This window comes from Chamaea fasciata, unplaced genomic scaffold (assembly GCF_029207755.1).
Source record: "Chamaea fasciata isolate MVZ Bird 193981 ecotype frontalis unplaced genomic scaffold, bChaFas1.0.hap1 SCAF_1012, whole genome shotgun sequence".
Classification (NCBI taxonomy): Eukaryota; Metazoa; Chordata; class Aves; order Passeriformes; family Sylviidae; genus Chamaea; species Chamaea fasciata.
The window spans coordinates 14241-35185 of NW_027095097.1; the positions used below are offsets into that span (position 1 = coordinate 14241).

At 47.1% G+C, this 20945-nt stretch overlaps 1 protein-coding gene across 1 annotated transcript; it reads right to left on the reverse strand.

Annotated features, from left to right (window-relative positions):
• Positions 1-382: 382 nt before the first annotated feature.
• On the reverse strand, positions 383-20400 carry LOC136306127 (protein EFR3 homolog B-like). The gene is made up of 10 exons (XM_066209466.1): positions 20266-20400; positions 19936-20213; positions 17802-17933; positions 15368-15435; positions 13940-14067; positions 11350-11441; positions 8706-8754; positions 7060-7166; positions 3789-3838; positions 383-608 (listed from the first exon to the last, which is right to left on the reverse strand). Exons 3-10 carry the CDS (start codon positions 17856-17858, stop codon positions 458-460), a joined length of 702 nt encoding a protein of 233 aa, XP_066065563.1. The 5' UTR covers positions 17859-17933; positions 19936-20213; positions 20266-20400; the 3' UTR covers positions 383-457.
• Between the last annotated feature and the right edge of the window lie 545 nt (positions 20401-20945).

Consider the following 20945-nt stretch of genomic DNA (forward strand, 5'->3'; position numbering starts at 1 on the left):
GAATTCCCGTTATCCCGGGACAATTTCCATTCCTGGAGTTTCTCTTCTCCCTCATCCCAAAAAAACTCCCGAAAATTCCCAGGAAAAACCAAACGAGAAAGCGGGAACGACGACAGCGTTGGGAATTTTGGGAATTCTGAGGGAAGCTTGAGAATTCCTCCGGAATTTTGGGGAGTTTTTTGGGAATTCAGTCGCCGCCGAGATCGTTCCTCCGGAAGTTTTCGCCTCCAAACCTTCAGAATTCCAGTGAAAATCCGGGAATTTTGGGGGGAGGTTTTTGTCGGGAATTCCTGGAGTTTCTCCTCTCAAAAAAAAAAAAACCCCAAAAAAATTCCCAAAACAATTCCCAGGAAAAACCAAACAAAAGAGAAAAAGGGCGGGATCGACGGCAGCGTTGGGGTTTATTTTGGGAATTCCGAAGGAATTTTGGGGGGATTTTCGGGAATTCCGAGGGGCTTCAGTAGACGCAGAGATCCGGGAATTTCATCTCGTAGACGGGGACGGAGGTCTGGGCGATCTGGGAATTCTGGGGCGTCGGAGCGTCGGGGGAAACCTGGGAATGCGGCGGCTGGGGGCCCGGCACGGCGCCCGAGGGACTCGGCGGAGGCCTGCCGGGAAAAACCGGGAATGACGGCGGCCGGAAAACCGGGAATGACGGCGGCCGGGAAAAACCGGGAATGACGGCGGCCGGAAAACCGGGAATGACGGCGGCCGGGAAACCGGGAATGACGGCGGCTGGGAAAACGGGAATGACGGCGGCCGGGAAAAATGGGAATGACGGCGGCTGGGAAAAACCAGGAATGACGGTGGCCGGAAAACCGGGAATGACGGCGGCCGGAAAACCGGGAATGACGGCGGCTGGAAAAACCGGGAATGACGGCGGCTGGGAAAAACCGGGAATGACGGCGGCCGGGAAAACGGGAATGACGGCGGCTGGGAAACTGGGAATGACGGCGGCTGGAAAAACCGGGAATGACGGCGGCTGGGAAACCGGGAATGACGGCGGCTGGAAAAACCGGGAATGACGGCGGCCGGAAAACCGGGAATGACGGTGGCCGGGAAAAAACGGGAATGACGGCGACTGGAAAACCGGGAATGACGGCGGCCGGAAAACCGGGAATGACGGCGGCCGGGAAAACGGGAATGACGGCGGCCGGGAAAACCGGGAATGACGGCGGCTGGGAAAACGGGAATGACGGCGGCCGGGAAAACGGGAATGACGGCGGCCGGGAAAAACCGGGAATGACGGCGGCTGGAAAAATGGGAATGACGGCGGCTGGAAAAACCGGGAATGACGGCGGCCGGGAAAAACCGGGAATGACGGCGGCCGGAAAAATGGGAATGACGGCGGCCAGAAAAATGGGAATGACGGCGGCCGGGAAAAACCGGGAATGACGGCGGCTGGGAAAAACCGGGAATGACGGCGGCCGGGAAAATGGGAATGACGGCGGCTGGAGCGCCTCGGCCGGGAAAAGGGGGAACGGGAATGTGGGAATGGGGGATGGGGAAAATGGGAATGGGGGATGGGGGAAAGGGGGAAAATGGGGACTTGGGAATGGGAAAATTGGGTGGAAAAATTGGAATTTGGGGATTTGGGAATGGGGGAAATGGGACAAAAGTTGGGAAAAGGGGATTTGGGAATGAGGAAAAATGGGGAAAATGGGAAATTGGGATGGGAAAAGTGGGAATTTGGGAATAGGAAAAATGGGACAAAAGTTGGGAACGGGATTTGGGAGTGGGGAAATGGGAAGTTTGGAGATTTGGGAATGGGAAAATGGGGGAAAAACGGGAATTCGGGAGTGGGAAAAATGGGAATTCGGGAGCGGGGAAAACGGGAATTCGGGAATGGGAAAAAGGGAAATTGGGAAAAACAGGAGGAAGCCGGGAGAAGGGGATTGGGGAAGGGGAAAAGTGGGAAAATGGGAATTTGGGATGGGAAAGGCGGGATTTGGGAATGGGGGAAAATGGGGATTTGGGGTGAAAAAAAATGGGAAGTTGGGGTGGGAAAAGTGAGAAGGAAACGGGGATTTGGGAAATGGGAATAACGGGAATTTGGGAATGGGAAAAACAAAATGGGAATTCAGGGTGGGCGAAGGGGGAGGGAGAAGGGAATTCCGGAGGCTCCCAGCGCCCCACCCCCACCCGGAAGCTGCTCCCGATCCCGGCCCAAAGATCCCGAATTCCCGAATTCCCGAATTCCCAAACTCCCGAATTCCTGGTGCCGTTGCCAATTTTCCGTTGTCGTTCCCAAATGCCCAGTCCCAAACCTGGGCTCATTCCCAAATCCCCAAACTCCCCCAATTCCTGTCCCGGATCCCGAATTCCCCGGTGCCATTCCCGAATTCCCGAATTCCCAGATTCCTGAGCCCAAATCCCCAAATCCCAGCCTCCCTTCCCGAATTCCTGGCGTCATTCCCCATCCGGAATTCCCACTTGTTCTTCCCAAATTCCCGTGGTCATTCCTGAATTCCCACCTTCCCGAATTCCTGTCGCCGTTCCCGAATTCCTGGATTCCCGCTGCCACGGCTGATGCCGAATTCCCGCTGTCAATCCCAATCCCCAATCCCCACATTCCCATTCCCGAATTCCTGAACTGCAGAATTCCCAATCCCGAATTCCCGAATTCCTGAGTTCCTGAGTTCCCGAATTCCCAAATTCCTGTCGCCATTCCCGAATTCCCGATCCCGAATTCCCAAATTCCTGTTGCCATTCCCAAATCCCAGCCACAATTCCCAAATTCCCAAATTCCCATCCCCAATCCTGTTCCCATTCCCAAATTCCCGTTGTCATTCCCAGATTCCCGATCCCAAATTCCCAAATTCCCGTTCCCATTCCCAAATTCCCGATCCCAAATTCCCGAATTCCCATTGTCATTCCCGTTGTCATTCCCATTGTCATTCCCAAATTCCCGTTGTCATTCCCAAATTCCCGAATTCTTAAATTCCCAAACTCCTGTTGCCATTCCCAAATCCCAGCCACAATTCCCAAATTCCCAAATTCCCAAATAATTCCCATCCCCAATCCTGTTCCCATTCCCAAGTTCCCATTCCCGAATTCCCGTTGTCATTCCCAGATTCCCGATCCCAAATTCCCAAATTCCCGATCCCAAATTCCCGAATTCCCGTTGTCATTCCCGTTGTCATTCCCGAATTCCCAATCCCAAATTCCCAAATTCCCGTTGTCATTCCCAAATTCCCGTTGTCATTCCCGAATTCCCATTGTCATTCCCAAATTCCCGTTGTCATTCCCGAATTCCCGATCCCAAATTCCCAAATTCCCGATCCCGAATTCCCAAATTCCCGTTGTCATTCCCGTTGTCATTCCCAGATTCCCGATCCCAAATTCCCGTTGTCATTCCTAGATTCCCGATCCCGAATTCCCAAATTCCCGTTGTCATTCCCGAATTCCCGCTGTCATTCCCGCTGTCATTCCCGTTGTCATTCCCAGATTCCCATTCCCAAATTCCCGTTGTCATTCCTGAATTCCCGATCCCAAATTCCCGAATTCCCGTTGTCATTCCCAGATTCCTGATCCCAAATTCCCGAATTCCCGATCCCAAATTCCCAAATTCCCGTTGTCATTCCCGAATTCCCGATCCCGAATTCCCAAATTCCCGTTGTCATTCCTGTTGTCATTCCCGAATTCCCGATCCCGAATTCCCGATCCCGAATTCCCGAATTCCCGTTGTCATTCCCGAATTCCCGAATTCCCAAATTCCCGCTGTCATTCCCGTTGTCATTCCCGAATTCCCGCTGCCGTTCCCGCTGCCATTGCCGTGTGTGTCTCACCGGATGGTGATCTCGAAGATCTGGTTCAGTTTGCTCTGCAGCAGCGACGCCTGGGGGGAAAACCGGGAATGCTCATCCCGGGGGAAAACCGGGAATTCTCATCCCAGGGGGAAAACCGGGAATTCTCATCCCAGGGAAACCGGGAATGCTCATCCCGGGGGAAAACCGGGAATTCTCATCCCGGGGGAAAACCGGGAATGCTCATCCCAGGGAAAACCGGGAATGCTCATCCCGGGGAAAAACCGGGAATTCTCATCCCAGGGAAAAACTGGGAATTCTCATCCCAGGGAAAAACCGGGAATTCTCATCCCAGGGAAACCGGGAATGCTCATCCCGGGGGAAAACCGGGAATTCTCATCCCGGGGAAAAACCGAGAATTCTCATCCCAGGGGGAAAAATGGGAATTCTCATTCCCAGGGAAAACGGGAATTCTCATCCCGGGAGAAAACTGGGAATTCTCATCCCAGGGAAAACCGGGAATTCTCATCCCGGGGGAAAACCGGGAATGCTCATCCCAGGGAAAAACTGGGAATTCTCATCCCGGGGGAAAACCGGGAATGCTCATCCCGGGGGAAAACTGGGAATTCTCATCCCAGGGAAAAACCGGGAATGCTCATCCCAGGGAAAACCGGGAATGCTCATCCCGGGGGAAAACCGGGAATGCTCATCCCAGGGAAAACCGGGAATGCTCATCCCGGGGGAAAACCGGGAATGCTCATCCCAGGGAAAACCGGGAATGCTCATCCCGGGGGAAAACCGGGAATGCTCATCCCGGGGAAAAACCGGGAATTCTCATCCCAGGGAAAAACTGGGAATTCTCATCCCAGGGAAAAACCGGGAATTCTCATCCCAGGGAAACCGGGAATGCTCATCCCGGGGGAAAACCGGGAATTCTCATCCCGGGGAAAAACCGAGAATTCTCATCCCAGGGGGAAAAATGGGAATTCTCATTCCCAGGGAAAACGGGAATTCTCATCCCGGGAGAAAACTGGGAATTCTCATCGCAGGGGAAAACCGGGAATTCTCATCTCAGGAAAAGCCGGGAATTCTCATCCCGGGGGAAAACTGGGAATTCTCATCCCGGGGAAACCGGGAATGCTCATCCGGGGGGAAAACCGGGAATTCTCATCCCGGGGAAAAACCGGGAATTCTCATCCCAGGGGGAAAAATGGGAATTCTCATTCCCAGGGAAAACGGGAATTCTCATCGCGGGGAAAACTGGGAATTCTCATCCCGGGGAAAACCAGGAATTCTCATCCCAGGGAAAAGCCGGGAATTCTCATCCCAGGGAAAACCGGGAATTCTCATCCCGGGGAAAACCGGGAATTCTCATCCCGGATGGCCCCAACATTCCGCCCCTTTCTCCAAGAATTCCGACTCTTCTCCCAAATTTCCTCCGGATCTCTTGAGGCTTGGGGGTGTTTTTTCCGGTGTTTCCGCCCGGCGCGGCGGAATTCCCGGGATTTTGGGAATTCGGGCGTCTCGGGGCTTTTCCGGCACTTTTTTCTTTTTGCCTTTTGGGGCCTTCCGGGGCTTTGGGCTCTCGGGAATTTTGGGAATTTTTTGGGCTTTTTCGGGGAATTTTTTTGGGGCTTTTCGGCTCTTGAGGTTTGGGGGTTTTCGGGGAATTTTTTGGGAACATTTTGGGGCTTTTTGGGACTTTTGGGGGCCTTTTTGGGGACATTTTGGGACATTTGGGGCCTTTATGGGACATTTTGGGGCTTTTGGGGAATTTTTGGGCACATTTTGGGGCTTTTTGGGGCTTTTTTGGGACATTTTGGGGCTTTTTGGGACATTTGGGGCCTTTTGGGGACATTTTGGGGCTTTTTGGGAATTTTTGGGGCTTTTGGGGCTTTTTTGGGACTTTTGGGGGCTTTTTGGGACTTTTTGGGTCATTTTGGGGACATTTTGGGGCTTTTTTGGGACTTTTTTGGGGCTTTTTTGGGACTTTTTGGGGACATTTTGGGGCTTTTTGGGACATTTTGGGGCGTTTTGGGACATTTTGGGGCTTTTGGGTCATTTTGGGGACATTTTGGGGCTTTTTGGGTCATTTTTGGGACATTTTGGGGCTTTTTGGGACTTTTTTGGGACATTTTGGGACATTTTGGGGCTTTTCGGGGCTTTTTTGGGACTTTTGGGGAACATTTTGGGACATTTTGGGGCTTTTTGGGACATTTTGGGGCCTTTTGGGGACATTTTGGGACTTTTTGGGGCATTTTGGGGCTTTTTTTCTTCTTCTTTTTGGGGCTTTTTGAAGCCCTTTTTGGGGCTTTTTTTCTTTTTCTTTTTGGGGCATTTTGGGGCTTTTTTTCTTTTTCTTTTTGGGGCATTTTGGGGCTTTGGGCTTTTGGGGCTTTTGGGGCTTTTTGGGCCTTTTTGGGACTTTTTTTCCCCCTGTTTTTTGGGGGTTTTTTGAAGCCTTTTTGGGGCATCTCGGGGGCTTTTGGGACTTGCGATTTTGGGGCTTTTTTTCTTCTTTTTGGGGTTTTTTGGAGCCTTTCTTGGGGCATTTCGGGGCTTTGGGCATTTGGGGATTTTGGGGCTTTTTGGGGCATTTTGGGGCTTTTTTTTTCCCCTTTGTTTTGGGGCTTTTTTTCCCCTTTCTTTTTGGGGTTTTTTGAAGCGCTTTTTTGGGGCATTTTGGGGCTTTTTTTTTTGTCTTTTTTGGGGCATTTTGGGGCTTTTTTTTTTGTCTTTTTGGGGCATTTTGGGGCTTTTTTCTTTTTCTTCTTGGGGCATTTTGGGGCTTTGGGCATTCAGGGATTTTGGGCCTTTTGGGGGCTTTTTTTTCCTTTCTTTTTGGGGTTTTTTGAAGCCATTTTTGGGGCATTTGAGGCTTTTTTCTTTTTCTTTTTGGGGCATTTTGGGGCTTTGGGCTTTTGGGGCTTTTGGGGCTTTTTGGGCCTTTTTGGGACTTTTTTCCCCCTGTTTTTTTGGGGTTTTTTGAAGCCTTTTTGGGGCATCTCGGGGGCTTTTGGGACTTGCGATTTTGGGCCTTTTTCGAGCCATTTTGTTTTTTTTTTTTTTCTTTTTGGGGCATTTTGGAGCTTTTTATTTCTTTTTTGGTTGATTTTTGAGACTTTTCTCTTTGGGCTCTCGGGAATTCTTCGGGGGATTTTCAGGGCTTTTGGGGACTTTTTTGGGTGGTTTTTTTTTGTTGTTTTTTTTGTGGCGCTTCCCCCAAGCCCCGCGGAATTCCCGGAATTCCCGGGTTTTGGGGTTTTTTTTTGGGTTTTTTTTTTTGGTTTTTTTCCCCCCCGGCGTTTCTCACCCGCGCCCCGCAGTGTGCGGCGATCTCCTCGAAGGGCGCCTTCTGGAACTTCTGCACCACCTGACGGCGCCGCTCGCGCTCCTGCTCCTCCACCGCCACGCTGTCCACTGCCGCCAAAACGCAGCCAATTCCAATCCCGCCGGGACGAACAAAAAAAACCCCGGGAATTCCGGGAATTCCGGGGTGAGGAAAAAAAAAAAAAAAAAAAAAAAATCCCTCCCCACTCCCAGCTCTCAGCGCCCGGAATTCCAGGAATTCCAGGAGCTGCGGCTCCTGCACCGCCACGCTGTTCGCTTCAGGGAAAAAAAACACGGAGCAGGGAAAATTTCCCGGAATTCCACAGGGGAAAATCCCCCAAAATCCAGGAATTCCACGGGAAAATCCCGGAAATTTCACAGGGAAAAATCCCGAGAATTCTACAGGCAAAATTCTGGGAATTCCACAGGGAAAAAATCTGGGAATTCCACAGGGAAAAATCCCCCAAATCCAGGAATTCCACGGGAAAAATCCCAGAAATTTCACAGGGAAAAATCCCGAGAATTCCACGGGCAAAATTCTGGGAATTCCACAGGGAAAAATTCTGGGAATTCACAGGGAAAAGTCCCAGGAATTCCACTGGGAAAATCCCAGGATTCCACAGGGAAAAGTCCCGGGAATTCCACAAGGCAAAATTCTGGGAATTCCACTGGGAAAAATCCTGGAATTCCACGGGGAAAAACCCGGGAATTCCAGGAGCTCCTGCTCCTCCACCGCCACACTGTGCGCTGGGAAAACCAGCACGGAATTGCAGGAAAATTCCCGGAATTCCAGGGAGAAGATTCCCAGCCCAGAGAATTCAAGGAATTCTGGCAGGGGGAAAAAAAACCTGCTCCGTTCCCACCTCCCAGTGCCAGGAATTCCAAGAATTTGGGATCAAAATCCCTGGGAATTCCCAGGCTGGGAATATTCCCAAGCTCCCCCCATTCCCAGAATTCCTAAAAACCAGGGGGAAATTCCAAAAAAAAAAAAAAAAATCCCCGGGAAAGTCCCAAAAATTCCAGGGGGAAATTCCTAAAATGCCGGGCCAAATTCCCAAAAATCCAGGCAGCATTCCCAAAAAATTCTGGGGCCATTGCCAAAAATCCCAGGGGAAATTCCAGATGAAACTCCCAAAATTTCAGGCAAAATTCCTAAAAATCCAGGGGAAACTCCCAAAAATCCAGGAGGAATTCCCAGAATTTCCCCCGTTCCCAGAATTCCCCAAATTCCTGGAATTCCTGGATCACTGACTGAAAGAAACCGCCCCCTTCCCTGTTCCTAGCGCCCAAAATTCCTGGAATTCCGATCAAATCCCTGGGAATTCCCAAGCTGGGATCTCCTGGAGTATTCCCAAGCTTCCCTTATTCCCAGAATTCCGAAAAATCCAGTGGAAATTCCCCAAGTTCCCGACGAAATTCCCCCCAAAAAAATCCACGGGAAATGCCCCCCAAATTCCAGGCGAAATTCCCAAAAATTCAGGGAAAGCCCTAAAAAATCCACGGGGAATTCCTAAAAATTCCTGGGGAAATTCCCCAAATCTCCCCCGTTCCCAGAATTCCCCGAATTGCCGGAATTCCTGGGTCATTGAATGAAAGGAATTCCCGGGAATTCTTCCCGGATTTCCTCACCGATGGCTTTTTTCAGCGTCTCGTAGGTGATCTCCTCAGCCGGGGCTCTCTGAAAAGAGGAAAAACCGGGATGGAATTCCGGGAGAAAAAAATCCGGAATTCCGCTCGGGAATTCCGCAGCCGCCGCCGCCCCCGAGCTCGGGTTTTGTCGTTTCTCCTTAAAAATTCGGGATTTTTTTGTCCCTTTGAAAACGGGAATTTTTTTTTTTTTTCCCAGCTGGAAAGATTCCAAAGGATTGCCTAAAACCAAAGGGAATTGAAATTGAAAGAAAATTGGGAATTCCGGGGTGGGAATTCTTCAGGCTCATGGAATTCCCAAAAAAAAAACACCCCAAAAAATTCCCCAAAATTCTGAAGGAAAGCCCCGAAATCCTAGAGAATTCCGGGGAAAAAAATCCTAAAAAATTTCCCAAAAAACCCCAAAATTCCCAAGAAATCCCAAAGAATTTTCCCCCCCAACCCCAAATTCTGAAAGAACTCCCAAAACCCCTCAAAATCCCAAAGAATTCCCAAAAAATCCACAAAAATCCCCCAAACAACCCCCCAAATCCCAGAGAACTCCTCGAAACTCCCCCAGAATTCCCACAAATTCCAAACAAATCTCCCAAATCCCAAAGAATTCCCAAATAAAACCCTCAAATCCCAGAGAACTGGCCAAAACTCCCCCCGAATCCCGAAGAATTCCCAAAAAACTGCCCAAAAAATCCCAAAGAATTGCCACCCCCCCCCCCAAAATCCCAGAAAATCCCCAAAAACCGGAAAAAATCCCTTCCAAAGTCTCCAAGGATTCCAAAAAACTTCCCCCTAAATCCCAAAGAATCCTGAGAAAACTCCAAAATCCCAAAAAATGCTGGAAAAAAAAACCCTCAAAAAATTCCCAAAAAAAGCCCTGAAATCCCAAAGAATTCCGAAAAATAATTAAAAAAAAAAAAAATGAACTCCCCCCAAAAACTCCGATCCCGAAGAATTCCAAGAAAATCCCCCAAATCCCGAAGGATCAAAATTTAAAAAACCCAAATCCCAACAAATTCCGAAGATCCCCAAATCCTGAAGAATTTTAAAAAAAAAACCCCGAAATCCCAAAGAATTAAAATGAAAAAAGCCCCAAATCCCAAAGAATTCCCAAAAAATCCCCAAATCCCAAAGAATTCCCAAAAAATCCCCCAAATCCCCTCCCAGATCCCAAAGAATTCCCAAAAAATCCCCAAATCCAAAAGAATTCCCAAAAAAATCCCCAAATCCAAAGAATTCCCAAAAAAATCCCCCAAATCCAAAGAATTTCCAAAAAAATCCCAAAATCCTAAAGAATTCCCAAAAAGTCCCCCAAATCCCCTCCCAGATCCCAAAGAATTCCCAAAAAATCCCCAGATCCCAAAGAATTCCCAAGAAATCCCCAAATGCAAAAGAATTCCCAAAAAACCCCCCAAATCCCCTCCCAGATCCCAAAGAATTCCCAAAAAATCCCCAAATACAAAAGAATTCCCAAAAAAATCCCCAAATCCCAAAGAATTCCCAAAAAATCCCCCAAATCCAAAAGAATTCCCAAAAAATCCCCAAATCCCAAAGAATTCCCAAAAAATCCCCCAAATCCAAAAGAATTCCCAAAAAATCCCCAAATCCCAAAGAATTCCCAAAAAATCCCCCAAATCCAAAAGAATTTCCAAAAAAATCCCAAAATCCTAAAGAATTCCCAAAAAGTCCCCCAAATCCCCTCTCAGATCCCAAAGAATTCCCAAAAAATCCCCAAATCCAAAAGAATTCCCAAAAAAATCCCCAAATCCAGAAGAATTCCCATAAAATCCCCCAAATCCCCTCGCAGATCCCAAAGAATTCCCAAAAAATCCCCAAATCCAAAAGAAATCCCAAAAAACCCCCCAAATCCCCTCCCAGATCCCAAAGAATTCCCAAAAACCCCCAAATCCAAAAGAATTCCAAAAAACTCCCCCCAAATCCTGAAAAATTTTTTTAAATCCCAAAAAATTTCCCCCCAAAAATCCCGAAATTCCTGAAAAAACTCCCCAATCCCCCCAAATCCCAAAGAATTCCCCAAATCCTCCCCAAAATCCCAAAGAATTCCCAGAAAATCCCCCAAATCCCAGAGAATTCCCTCCCAAAAAACCCCCAAAATCCCAAAGAATTTAAGAAAAATCCCCCCAAATCCTGACAAAAACCCCTCAAAATCCCAAAAAATCCCCCAAATCCTCCCAAAATCCCAAAGAATTCCCAAAAAATCCCCCAAATCCTCCCCAAAATCCCAAAGAATTCCCAAAAAATCCCCCAAATCCAGAGAATTCCCCCCCAAAAACCCCCAAAATCCCAAAGAATTTAAGAAAAATCCCCCCAAATCCCGACAAAAACCCCTCAAAATCCCAGAAAATCCCCCAAATCCTCCCAAAATCCCAAAGAATTCCCAAAAAATCCCCCAAATCCTCCCCAAAATCCCAAAGAATTCCCCAAAAATCCCCCAAATCCCAGAGAATTCCCCCCAAAAACCCCCCAAAATCCCAAAGAATTTAAGAAAAATCCCCCCAAATCCCGACAAAAACCCCTCAAAATCCCAAAAAATCTCCCAAATCCTCCCAAAATCCAAAAGAATTCCCAAAAAATCCCAACCCCCCCCCAAAATTCCCCAACTTTCCGGGACCTGTTCCCTCTCGGGGCTGTTCCGTGACTCGACCTCCACCTGCAGGGAGATGGTTTCCCCGATGGATTTCCGCTTCGACAGACGCTCCTCGTCTGCACGGTGAACACCGGGATCAGCGATTCCCGAAATTCCGGGAGGAACTCCCGAAATCCCAGCCCGGGAATTCCAAAAAAATCCCGGGGAAATTCCCAAAAACCCCAGGCGGAATTCCTAAAAATCCCGGCGGGATTCCCAAAGTTCCGAGAGGAGTTCCCAAAACCCCAGGCGGAATTCCTAAAGACCGGGGGAAATTCCCAAAATTCCGGGAGGAAATCCTAAAACTTCCAGGACAAATTCCCAAAATTCCGGGAGGAATTCCCAAAATTGCAGCCTGGCAATTCCCTAAAAATTCCAGGCAGAAGTTCCTAAAAATCCGGGAGAAAATCCCAAAAATCCAGAAGGAATTCCCAAAAATCCAGGAGAAATTCCCAAAAAATCCTGGTGAAATTCCCAAAGTTCCAGGCAGAAGTTCCTAAAAATGCAGAAGGAATTCCCAAAATTCCAGCCCAGAAATTCCCAAAAATCCCAGGAGGAATTCCCAAAATTCCAGCTCCGAATTCTCCGAAAATCCTGGGAAAATTCCTGAAAAATCCAGGCAGAATTCCTAAAAATCTGGGGGAAATTCCAAAAAAATCTAAGGTGAAATTCCCAAAATCCCAGGAGGAATTCCCAAAAATCCAGAGGAAACCCTCAAAAGTCTGGGAGGAATTCCCAAAAAATTCCAGCCCCCAATTCCAAAAAATTCCACGAAAATTCCCGAAAACCCAGGCGGAATTCCTAAAAATCCAGGTGAAATTCCCAAAACTCCAGGAGGAGTTCCCAAAAATCCCGGAGAAATTCCAAAAAAATCCTGGTGAAATTCCCAAAATTCCAGCCCAGAAATCCCCAAAAATTCCAGGAGGAATTCCCAAAATTCCAGGGTAAACTCCCAAAAATCCAGCCTGGAATTCCCAAAAATCCATGAGGAATTCCCAAAATTCCAGCTCCGAATTCTCCAAAAATCCTGGGAAAATTCCTGAAAAATCCAGGCGGAATTCCTAAAAATCCGGGAGAAATTCCAAAAATCCAGCCCAGGATTCCCAAAAATCCAGGAGGAATTCCCAAAATTCCGGGGGAAATTCCTAAAAATCCGGGAGAAATCCCTGAAATCCCCCCGCCCCCCCCCCCCCAATCCCACAGAATTCCCAAATTTTCCCCGAATTCCCGGTGTTCTCCTCACGCTGATCCGTGGCTCGAAGGGCCGGCTGAGAATCGGCTCAAACAATTCCCCCAAAATCCCAAAAGGTTCCAAAAAATCCCCCAAAACCTCCCAAAATTCCCCAAATCCCCCAAATTTCCAAAGAAATTCTCAAAATCCCCAAAATTCCCCAAATTCCCCAAATTTCCAAAGAAATTCCCAAAATCCCCCAAATTTCCAAAGAAATTCCCAAAAATCCCCAAAAATTTCCAAAGAAATTCCCAAAATCCCCCAAATTTCTAAAGAAATTCCCAAATTCCCCCCAAAATTCCCAAGAAATCCCCCAAATTTCCAAAGAAATTCCCAAAATAATTCCACAAAACCCCCCAAACACCCCAAATTTCCAAAGAAATTCCAAAAAACTCCCCCAAATCCCAAAAAATCCTCAAGAAATCCTCCGATTTTCCAAAGAAATTCCCCAAAAATCCCCAAAATCCCAAAAAATCCCCCAAATTTCCAAAGAAATTCCCAAAATAATTCCACAAAACCCCCCAAACACCCCAAATTTCCAAAGAAATTCCAAAAAACTCCCCCAAATCCCAAAAAATCCTCAAGAAATCCTCCGATTTTCCAAAGAAATTCCCCAAAAATCCCCAAAATCCCCAAGAAATCCGAATTTCCAAAGAAATTCCCAAAATCCAAAAAAAGTCCCCAAGAAAGGCCCCAAATTTCCCCCCAAAATTCCCAAGAAATCCCCCAAATTTCCAAAGAAATTCCCCAAATAATTCCCCCAAACCCCCAAATTTCCAAAGAAATTCCCAAAAAATCCCCAAAATCCCCAAAAACCCCAAAAATCCCCCCAAAATCCTCCAAATTTCCAAAGAAATTCCCAAATTTCCCCCAAAATCCCCAAGAAACCCCCCAAATTTCCAAAGAAATTCCCAAATTTCCCCCCAAATCCCCAAGAAACCCCCCAAATTTCCAAAGAAATTCCCAAATTTCCCCCAAAATCCCCAAGAAACCCCCCAAATTTCCAAAGAAATTCCCAAATTTCCCCCCAAAATCCCCAAGAAACCCCCCAAATTTCCAAAGAAATTCCCAAATTTCCCCCAAAACCCCCAAGAACTCCCCCAAATTTCCAAAGAAATTCCCAAATTTCCCCCAAAACCCCCAAGAACTCCCCCAAATTTCCAAAGAAATCCCCCAACCCCCCCCCCAAAAAGGCCCCGAAATGCAAAAAAACCCCCAAATCCCCAAATCCCCCGAACCCCTCCCGAACCAACCCCCCAAAACTCCGCCCAAAAAATTCCCCAAAATCCCGGAAAGCGCCGGCGATTCCCGGATTTCCCGGCATTCCCGGCCCTGGGGTCTCACCGCCGCTCTGGGGGGTGTAGGGGCTGCTGAGGCGCTCGGCGCTGTAACCGCTGCCGCCCAGCGCGTCGCTGATGCGGCCCTGGGAGAAGAGCAGCTCCGCCGCCAGCGGCTCCGGGACCGAGACGGCGCTGCCGGGAAAAATTGGGAATATTTCGGGATTTTTTGGGAATTTTCCGGGAATTTTCCGGGATTTTTGGGGGATTATTGGGGGATTTTGGGGGATTTGTCCCGAGGACGTCGCTGATCTGGCCCTGGGAGAAGAGCAGCTCCACCGCCAGCGGCTCCGGGACCGAGACGGCGCTGCCGGGAAAAATTGGGAATATTTGGGGATTTTCTGGGAATTTTCTGGGAATTTTCTGGGATTTTGGGGATTTTTGGGGATTTGTCCCGCGGACGTCGCTGATGCGGCCCTGGGAGAAGAGCAGCTCCGCCGCCAGCGGCTCCGGGACGGAGACGGCGCTGCCGGGAAAAATTGGGAATATTTCGGGATTTTTGGGGAATTTTCTGGGAATTTTCCGGGATTTTTGGGGGGATTTTTGGGGGATTTTTGGGGATTTGTCCCGAGGACGTCGCTGATGCGGCCCTGGGAGAAGAGCAGCTCCGCCGCCAGCGGCTCCGGGATGGAGACAGCGCTGCCAAAAACACGGGAAAAAAAGGGAATTTTGGGACATTCCCAGACGGATTCAATTTTTTTGGGAATTATTGAGGAATTTTTAGGGTTTTTTTTGGAATTTTTAAAGGATTTTTGATCAATTTTCCATGATTTCTGGGGGGATTTTTGAGGATATTTTGGGGATTTTTTTTCGGATTTTTTTTGGATTTTGGGGGGAAATTTTTGGGATTTTTGGGGGGAATTTTCTGGATTTTTTTCGGGGGAATTTTTTTAGATTTTGGGGGAATTTTCTGGAATTTTGGGGGAAATTTTTTTGGCGGGATTTTTGGGGGAATTTTCTGGATTTTTTTGGGGGGGAACTTCTTTAGATTTTGGGGGAATTTTCTGGATTTTTGGGGGATTTTTTTTGCGGGATTTTTGGGGGATTTTTTGGGAGATTTTTTAGGAATTTTGGGGGACATTCTGGCATTTTTTGGATTTTTTTTGGAATTTTTTTTTGGAAATTTTTTTGGAATTTTCCGGGATTTTGCGGGGGGGGGGGGGGGGGATTTTTTAAAAGGATTTTTGTGGATTTTTTTGGGGGGGATTTGACGTTTCCTTTGGGATTTGGGCTCTGCGGGGAGGATTTGGAGGGTTTTATTCCGGACTTGAGGGTCTTTTTTTTGGGAATCTGGCGGGTTTTTGGGAGCTTCAATCCCAGCCCGTTCCGACCCCACCATCCAGGGATTTTCCAACCTTTCCTTGGCCACTCCCGGGGATTTTTTTTTTTTTTTTTTTTGGGAATTTCCTGGGCTGGGAAATGCGGGAATTCTCACCGGGGGTTGTCCCCAAAGGCCTCCTCGGGCAGCAGGAACGGCGCCTCCTTCTGCCGTGCCTGGATCACCTGAGGGGGGAGAAAAAACAGGGAAAAGGTGGGAAAGGAGCAACTGGAAAAACCCCAAATCCCCCCCCAAAAAACCCCCACCCCGCCCTAAAATCGTCCAAATCCCGAAAAAAAACCCCCGAAAATCATAAAAAAATATTCCCAGAATCCCAAAAACATCCCCGCCCCTAAAATCCTAAAAAAAAAATCCCTGAATTAAAAAAAAAAACAAACAAACCCTGAAAAATCCTAAAAAAATTCCCAAAAAATGCCTCCAGAAATCCAAAAAAAATCCAAATCCCCCCAAAAACCCCCTGAAAATCCCTCAGAAAACCACCCCAAATCCTAAAAGCCAAATAAATGTAAATCCCCCAAAAAAATCTGCAAATCCAAGGGGAAAAGTCCCAAATTGGAGAAAAAAAAAATCTCAATTGACAAAAAAACCCCAAATCCCTCCAAAAAAAACCCAAAATCCTAAAAAAAAACCCCAAATCCCAAAAGGCAAAAAAGGAGCAAATCCCAAAGGAAAAAAAATCCCAAATTGGAGGAAAAAAAATCCCTGAAATGACAAAAAACCCCAAATCCCCCCAAAAAAACCTCCCTAAAATCCTAAAAAAATCCAAATGCTGAAAAAACCCTCCAAAAATCCCCCAAAAAATCCCGAATCCCGAAACTCAAAGAAAGAGGAAATTCATGGAAAAAAATCCCAAATTGGAGGAAAAAAAATCCCTGAAATGACAAAAAACCCCAAATCCCCAAAAAAAACCTCCCTAAAATCCTAAAAAAATCCAAATGCTGAAAAAACCCTCCAAAAATCCCCCAAAAAATCCCGAATCCTGAAACTCAAAGAAAGAGGAAATTCATGGAAAAAAATCCCAAATTGGAGAAAAAAAAAAATCCCTAAAATGAAAAAAAAAAACCCCAAATCTTTAATCCCCAAAAAATCCCAAATCTCCCCCCCCAAAAAAATCCGGAAATCCCAGGGAAAAAAAAATCTGAGAAAGGAAACAACAAATTCCCCAAAAAACCCCAAATCCCAAAAAACCTTTAAATCCTAAAAAGCCCCAAAATTAAAAAAAACCCAAATTTTCCTCCCAAAAAACCCCAAATCCCAAAAAAACCCAAATCCCAAAAAAACCTTCAAATCCTAAAAAGCCTCAAAATTAAAAAAAAAAAATTTCCCCCCAAAAAACCCCAAATCCCAAAAAAACCTTCAAATCCTAAAAGACCCCAAAATTAAAAAGAAAACCCAAAATTTTCCCCCCAAAAAACCCCAAATCCCAAAAAACCTTCAAATCCTAAAAAACCCCAAAATTAAAAAAAAACCCCAAAATTTTCCCCCAAAAAACCCCAAATCCCAAAAAACCTTCAAATCTTAAAAACCCCAAAATTAAAAAAAAAAAAAATTTCCCACCCAAAAAAACCCAAATCCCAAAAAACCCCAAATCCCCAAAAAACCTTCAAATCCTAAAATCCCCCAAAATTAAAAAACCCCAAAATTTTCCCCCCAAAACCCAAATCCCAAAAAACCCCAAATCCTAAAAAACCCCAAAATTAAAAAAAAAATAAAAAACCCCAAAATTTCCCCCCCAAAAACCCCAAATCCCCCAAAAAACCCCAAATCCCCCCAAAACTCCCCTTAAAACCCCCAAAAATCCCAATAAAACCTTCCCAGGCTTCCAGAATTTGGGGATTTTTGGGAATTTTGGGGGTTTTTGGGAATTCCCGACCCCCCGGACGTGCTGGATCAGTCCAGGGACGCCCCGAGCTCCAAAAAACCCCAAAAATCCCCAAAAATCCAAAAAAAATCCCCCAAAATCCCAAAAAATCCCAAAAATCCTTCCCAGAACCCCCCCAGATTTCGGGATTTTTGGGAATTTTGGGATTTTCGGGAATTCCCGACCCCCCGGACGTGCTGGATCAATCCAGGGACACCCCGACCTCCAAAAAACCCCAAAATCCCAAAAAATCCCAAAAAATCCCAAAAAATCCTTCCCAGAACCCCCCCAGATTTCGGGATTTTTGGGAATTTGGGGATTTTCGGGAATTCCCGACCCCCCGGACGTGCTGGATCAGTCCAGGGACGCTGAGCAGAGTCCAGGGACACTCCGAGCTCCAAAAAAACCCCAAAAATCCCCCAAAAATCCTTCCCGGAACTCCCAAAATTTCAGGATTTTTGCCCAGAATTCCCGAATTTTTCCGGAATTTGGGGGTTTTCGGGAATTCCCGACCTCCCGGACGTGCTGGATCAATCCAGGGATACCCCGAGCTCCAAAAAAACCCAAAACAATCCCCCAAAAATCCCAAAAAATCCCAAAAAATCCTTCCCAGAACCCCCCCAGATTTCGGGATTTTTGGGAATTTGGGGATTTTCGGGAATTCCCGACCTCCTGGACGTGCTGGAGCAGTCCGGGCACGCCGAGCAGGGTCCCGAGCAGGGCCATGAGGGCGGCTCCCAGCGCCAGCAGCCCGCAGCGGTTCTGCGCCGGCAGCGGCTCCTCCCGGCCCTGGGCCACGTCCTGGAAAACAAAACCGGGGAAAATCCGTGGAAAAATCAGCCCGGGATTGCGGGGATTCGTCCTGAAAAAAAAATCGAGGAATTAAAAAAACCCACGGAATTAAATGGGGGGGAGGGGGGGGAAGTGGATGAATTGGTGGGAAGAAAAACGGGGGAAAAAAAATTGGGAAAAAAAAAATCAGGAAATTTTCACCCAAATCCCTCAATCCCAAAAAAATTCCCCACAATTCCCAAAGAATTCCCAAAATTACAAAAAAAAATCCCCCCTCCAAAACCCCCAAAGAATTCCCGAGAAATTCCCCCCAAAGAATTCCCGAGAAATTCCCCCCAAAGAATTCCCGAGAAATTCCCCCAAAGTCCAGGGATTCCGTACCTGAGGTCGACGATGACGTCACTCTCGGAAAAGCCCAAATCCCAAAAAACTCCAAAAAAAATCCCAAAGAATTCTCCCCGAACAGAAAAAAAATCCCCAAATTTCCCCCCAAAATCTAAAAAAAAAAACTCCCAAAATTCTGGGAATTCCGGGAATTCTGGACCTGCAGTGCGAGCATGAGGTTGAGCGTGACGTCGTTATTGGAAAAATCTCCAAATCCCAAAGAATTCCCAAAGAATTCCCCCCAAAACGCAAAAAAAAAAAAAACAAAACCAAAAATGCCAAAAGAATCCCCAAAATTCCCAAAATTCCAGGAATTCCATACCTGTCATCCAAGCACGCGGAGCACCAGGTTCCCGACGACGCCATCGTTGGAAAACCCCCAGAATTCCCAAAATATCCCTCCCAAACTTCCCAAAAATCTGACCAAAATTCCCAAAATTCCCCAAAACTCCCCAAAATTCCCCAACAATCCCCCCCAAACTTCCCAAAAATCTCCCCAAAATTCCCAAAAATCCCCCAAAACTCCCCAGAATTCCCCAACAATCCCCCCCAAACTTCCCAAAAATCTCCCCAAAATTCCCAAAATTCCCCAAAAACTCCCCAAAATTCCCAAATAATCTGCCCCAAAATTCCCAAAAATCTCCCCAAAATTCCCAAAATTCCCCCAAAACTCCCCAAAATTCCCAAACAATCCCCCCCAAACTTCCCAAAAATCTCCCCAAAATTCCCAAAATTCCCCCAAAACTCCCCAAAATTCCCAAACAATCCCCCCCAAAATTCCCCAAAATCTCCCCAAAATTCCCCAAAAACTCCCCAAAATTCCCAAACAATCCCCCCCAAAATTCCCAAAAATCTCCCCAAAATTCCCCCAAAACTCCCCAAAATTCCCAAAAATCTCCCCAAACTTCCCAAAAATCTCCCCAAAACTCCCCAAAATTCCCAAACAATCTCCCCCAAAATTCCCAAAAATCTCCCCAAAATCCCCAAAATTCCCCCAAAATTCCCAAAAATCTCCCCAAAATTCCCAAAATTCCCCCAAAACTCCCCAAAATTCCCCAAAATCTGGGAATTCCGTACCTGCAGTCCAAGCATGAGGCACACGAGCTCGACAATGACGTCATCGTTGGAAAATCCCACAAAAACAGCCCCAAAATCTCCCCAAAAATTCCCAAAAACATCCCTAAAAATTCCCAAAATATCCCCAAAATTCCCCATGTAATCAAAACCAATTCCCAAAAATTCCCCCAAATTCCCGGAATTCCCGGAATTCCACACCTGCTCTCCAAGCACGAGGCGCACCAGGTTGACCGTGACGTCATCGTTGGAAAATCCCACCAAAACAGCCCCAAAATCTCCCCCCAAAAAATCCCAAAAATTCCCCCCAAAAATCCCCCAAACTTCCGGGAATTCCGGGAATTCCAGGAATTCCGGGAATTTGGTACCTGCAGGGCGAGGACGAGGCGCACCAGGTTGACCGTGACGTCATCATTGGAAAACCCCACCAAAACAGCCCCAAAATCTCCCCAAAAAAATCCAAAAAATTCCCCCAAAAAATCCCAAAAATTCCCCCAAAATCCCCAAATTTCCGGGAATTCCGGGAATTCCGGGAATTCCGGGACTTGGGTACCTGCAGGGCGAGGACGAGGCGCAGCAGGTCGACGATGACGTCGTCGGCGGCCAGCTCGAGGCCGAGCAGGGCCAGGAGGCGGAAGAGGGCGCGGAAGTGGCGGCGGCCGTTGGCGGCGGCGCGCGCCAGCCGGAAGGCGTGGGCCAGCAGCTGCGGGCCGTGCTGCGGGGCGGCAACCGCGGCCTCGGCACGCGGCCTCGGCGGGGAATTTGGGGCGGTTGGGGGATTTTGGACGGTTTGGGGGGATTTTTGGGGAGATTTTGAGGATTTTTTTGGTGGTTTTTGGGGGAATTTTGAAGATTTTTGGGGAATTTTTTGGGAAATTTTGAGGATTTTGGGGGAATTTTTTGAGAAATTTTTGGCAATTTTTTTGGGTGTTTTTGGGGAATTTTGAAGATTTTGGGGGATTTTTTGGTGGTTTTTGGGGGAATTTTGAAGATTTTGAGGGGATTTTTTTTGGGTGGTTTCAGGGGAATTTTGGAGGGTTTTCGGGGATTTTTTGGATGGTTTTTTGGGAATTTTGACGATTTTGGGGGGATTTTTTGGGAGAATTTGGGAGGATTTTTTGGCGATTTTTTTGGGTGGTTTTGGGGAATTTTGGAGGTTTTTGGGGATTTTTTGGGTGGATTTTGGGGAATTTTGAAGATTTTTGGGGGATTTTTTTGGGTGGTTTTTGGGGAATTTTGGAGGTTTTTTGGGATTTTTTTTGTTGGTTTTTGGGGAATTTTGAAGATTTTTGGGGGGATTTTTGGGGGGATTTGGGGGGATTTTTTGGTGGTTTTTTGGGGAATTTTTGGTGGTTTTTGGGGAATTTTGGAAGTTTTTTGGGGAATTTTTGAGAAATTTTGAGGATTTTTTTGGTGTTTTTTGGGGGAATTTTGAAGATTTTTGGGGGGATTTTTGGGGGGGATTTTGGGGGATTTTTTGGTGGTTTTTGGGGAATTTTGAAGATTTTTGGGAGGGTTTTTTGGTGGTTTTTGGGGAATTTTGAAGAATTTTGGGGATTTTTT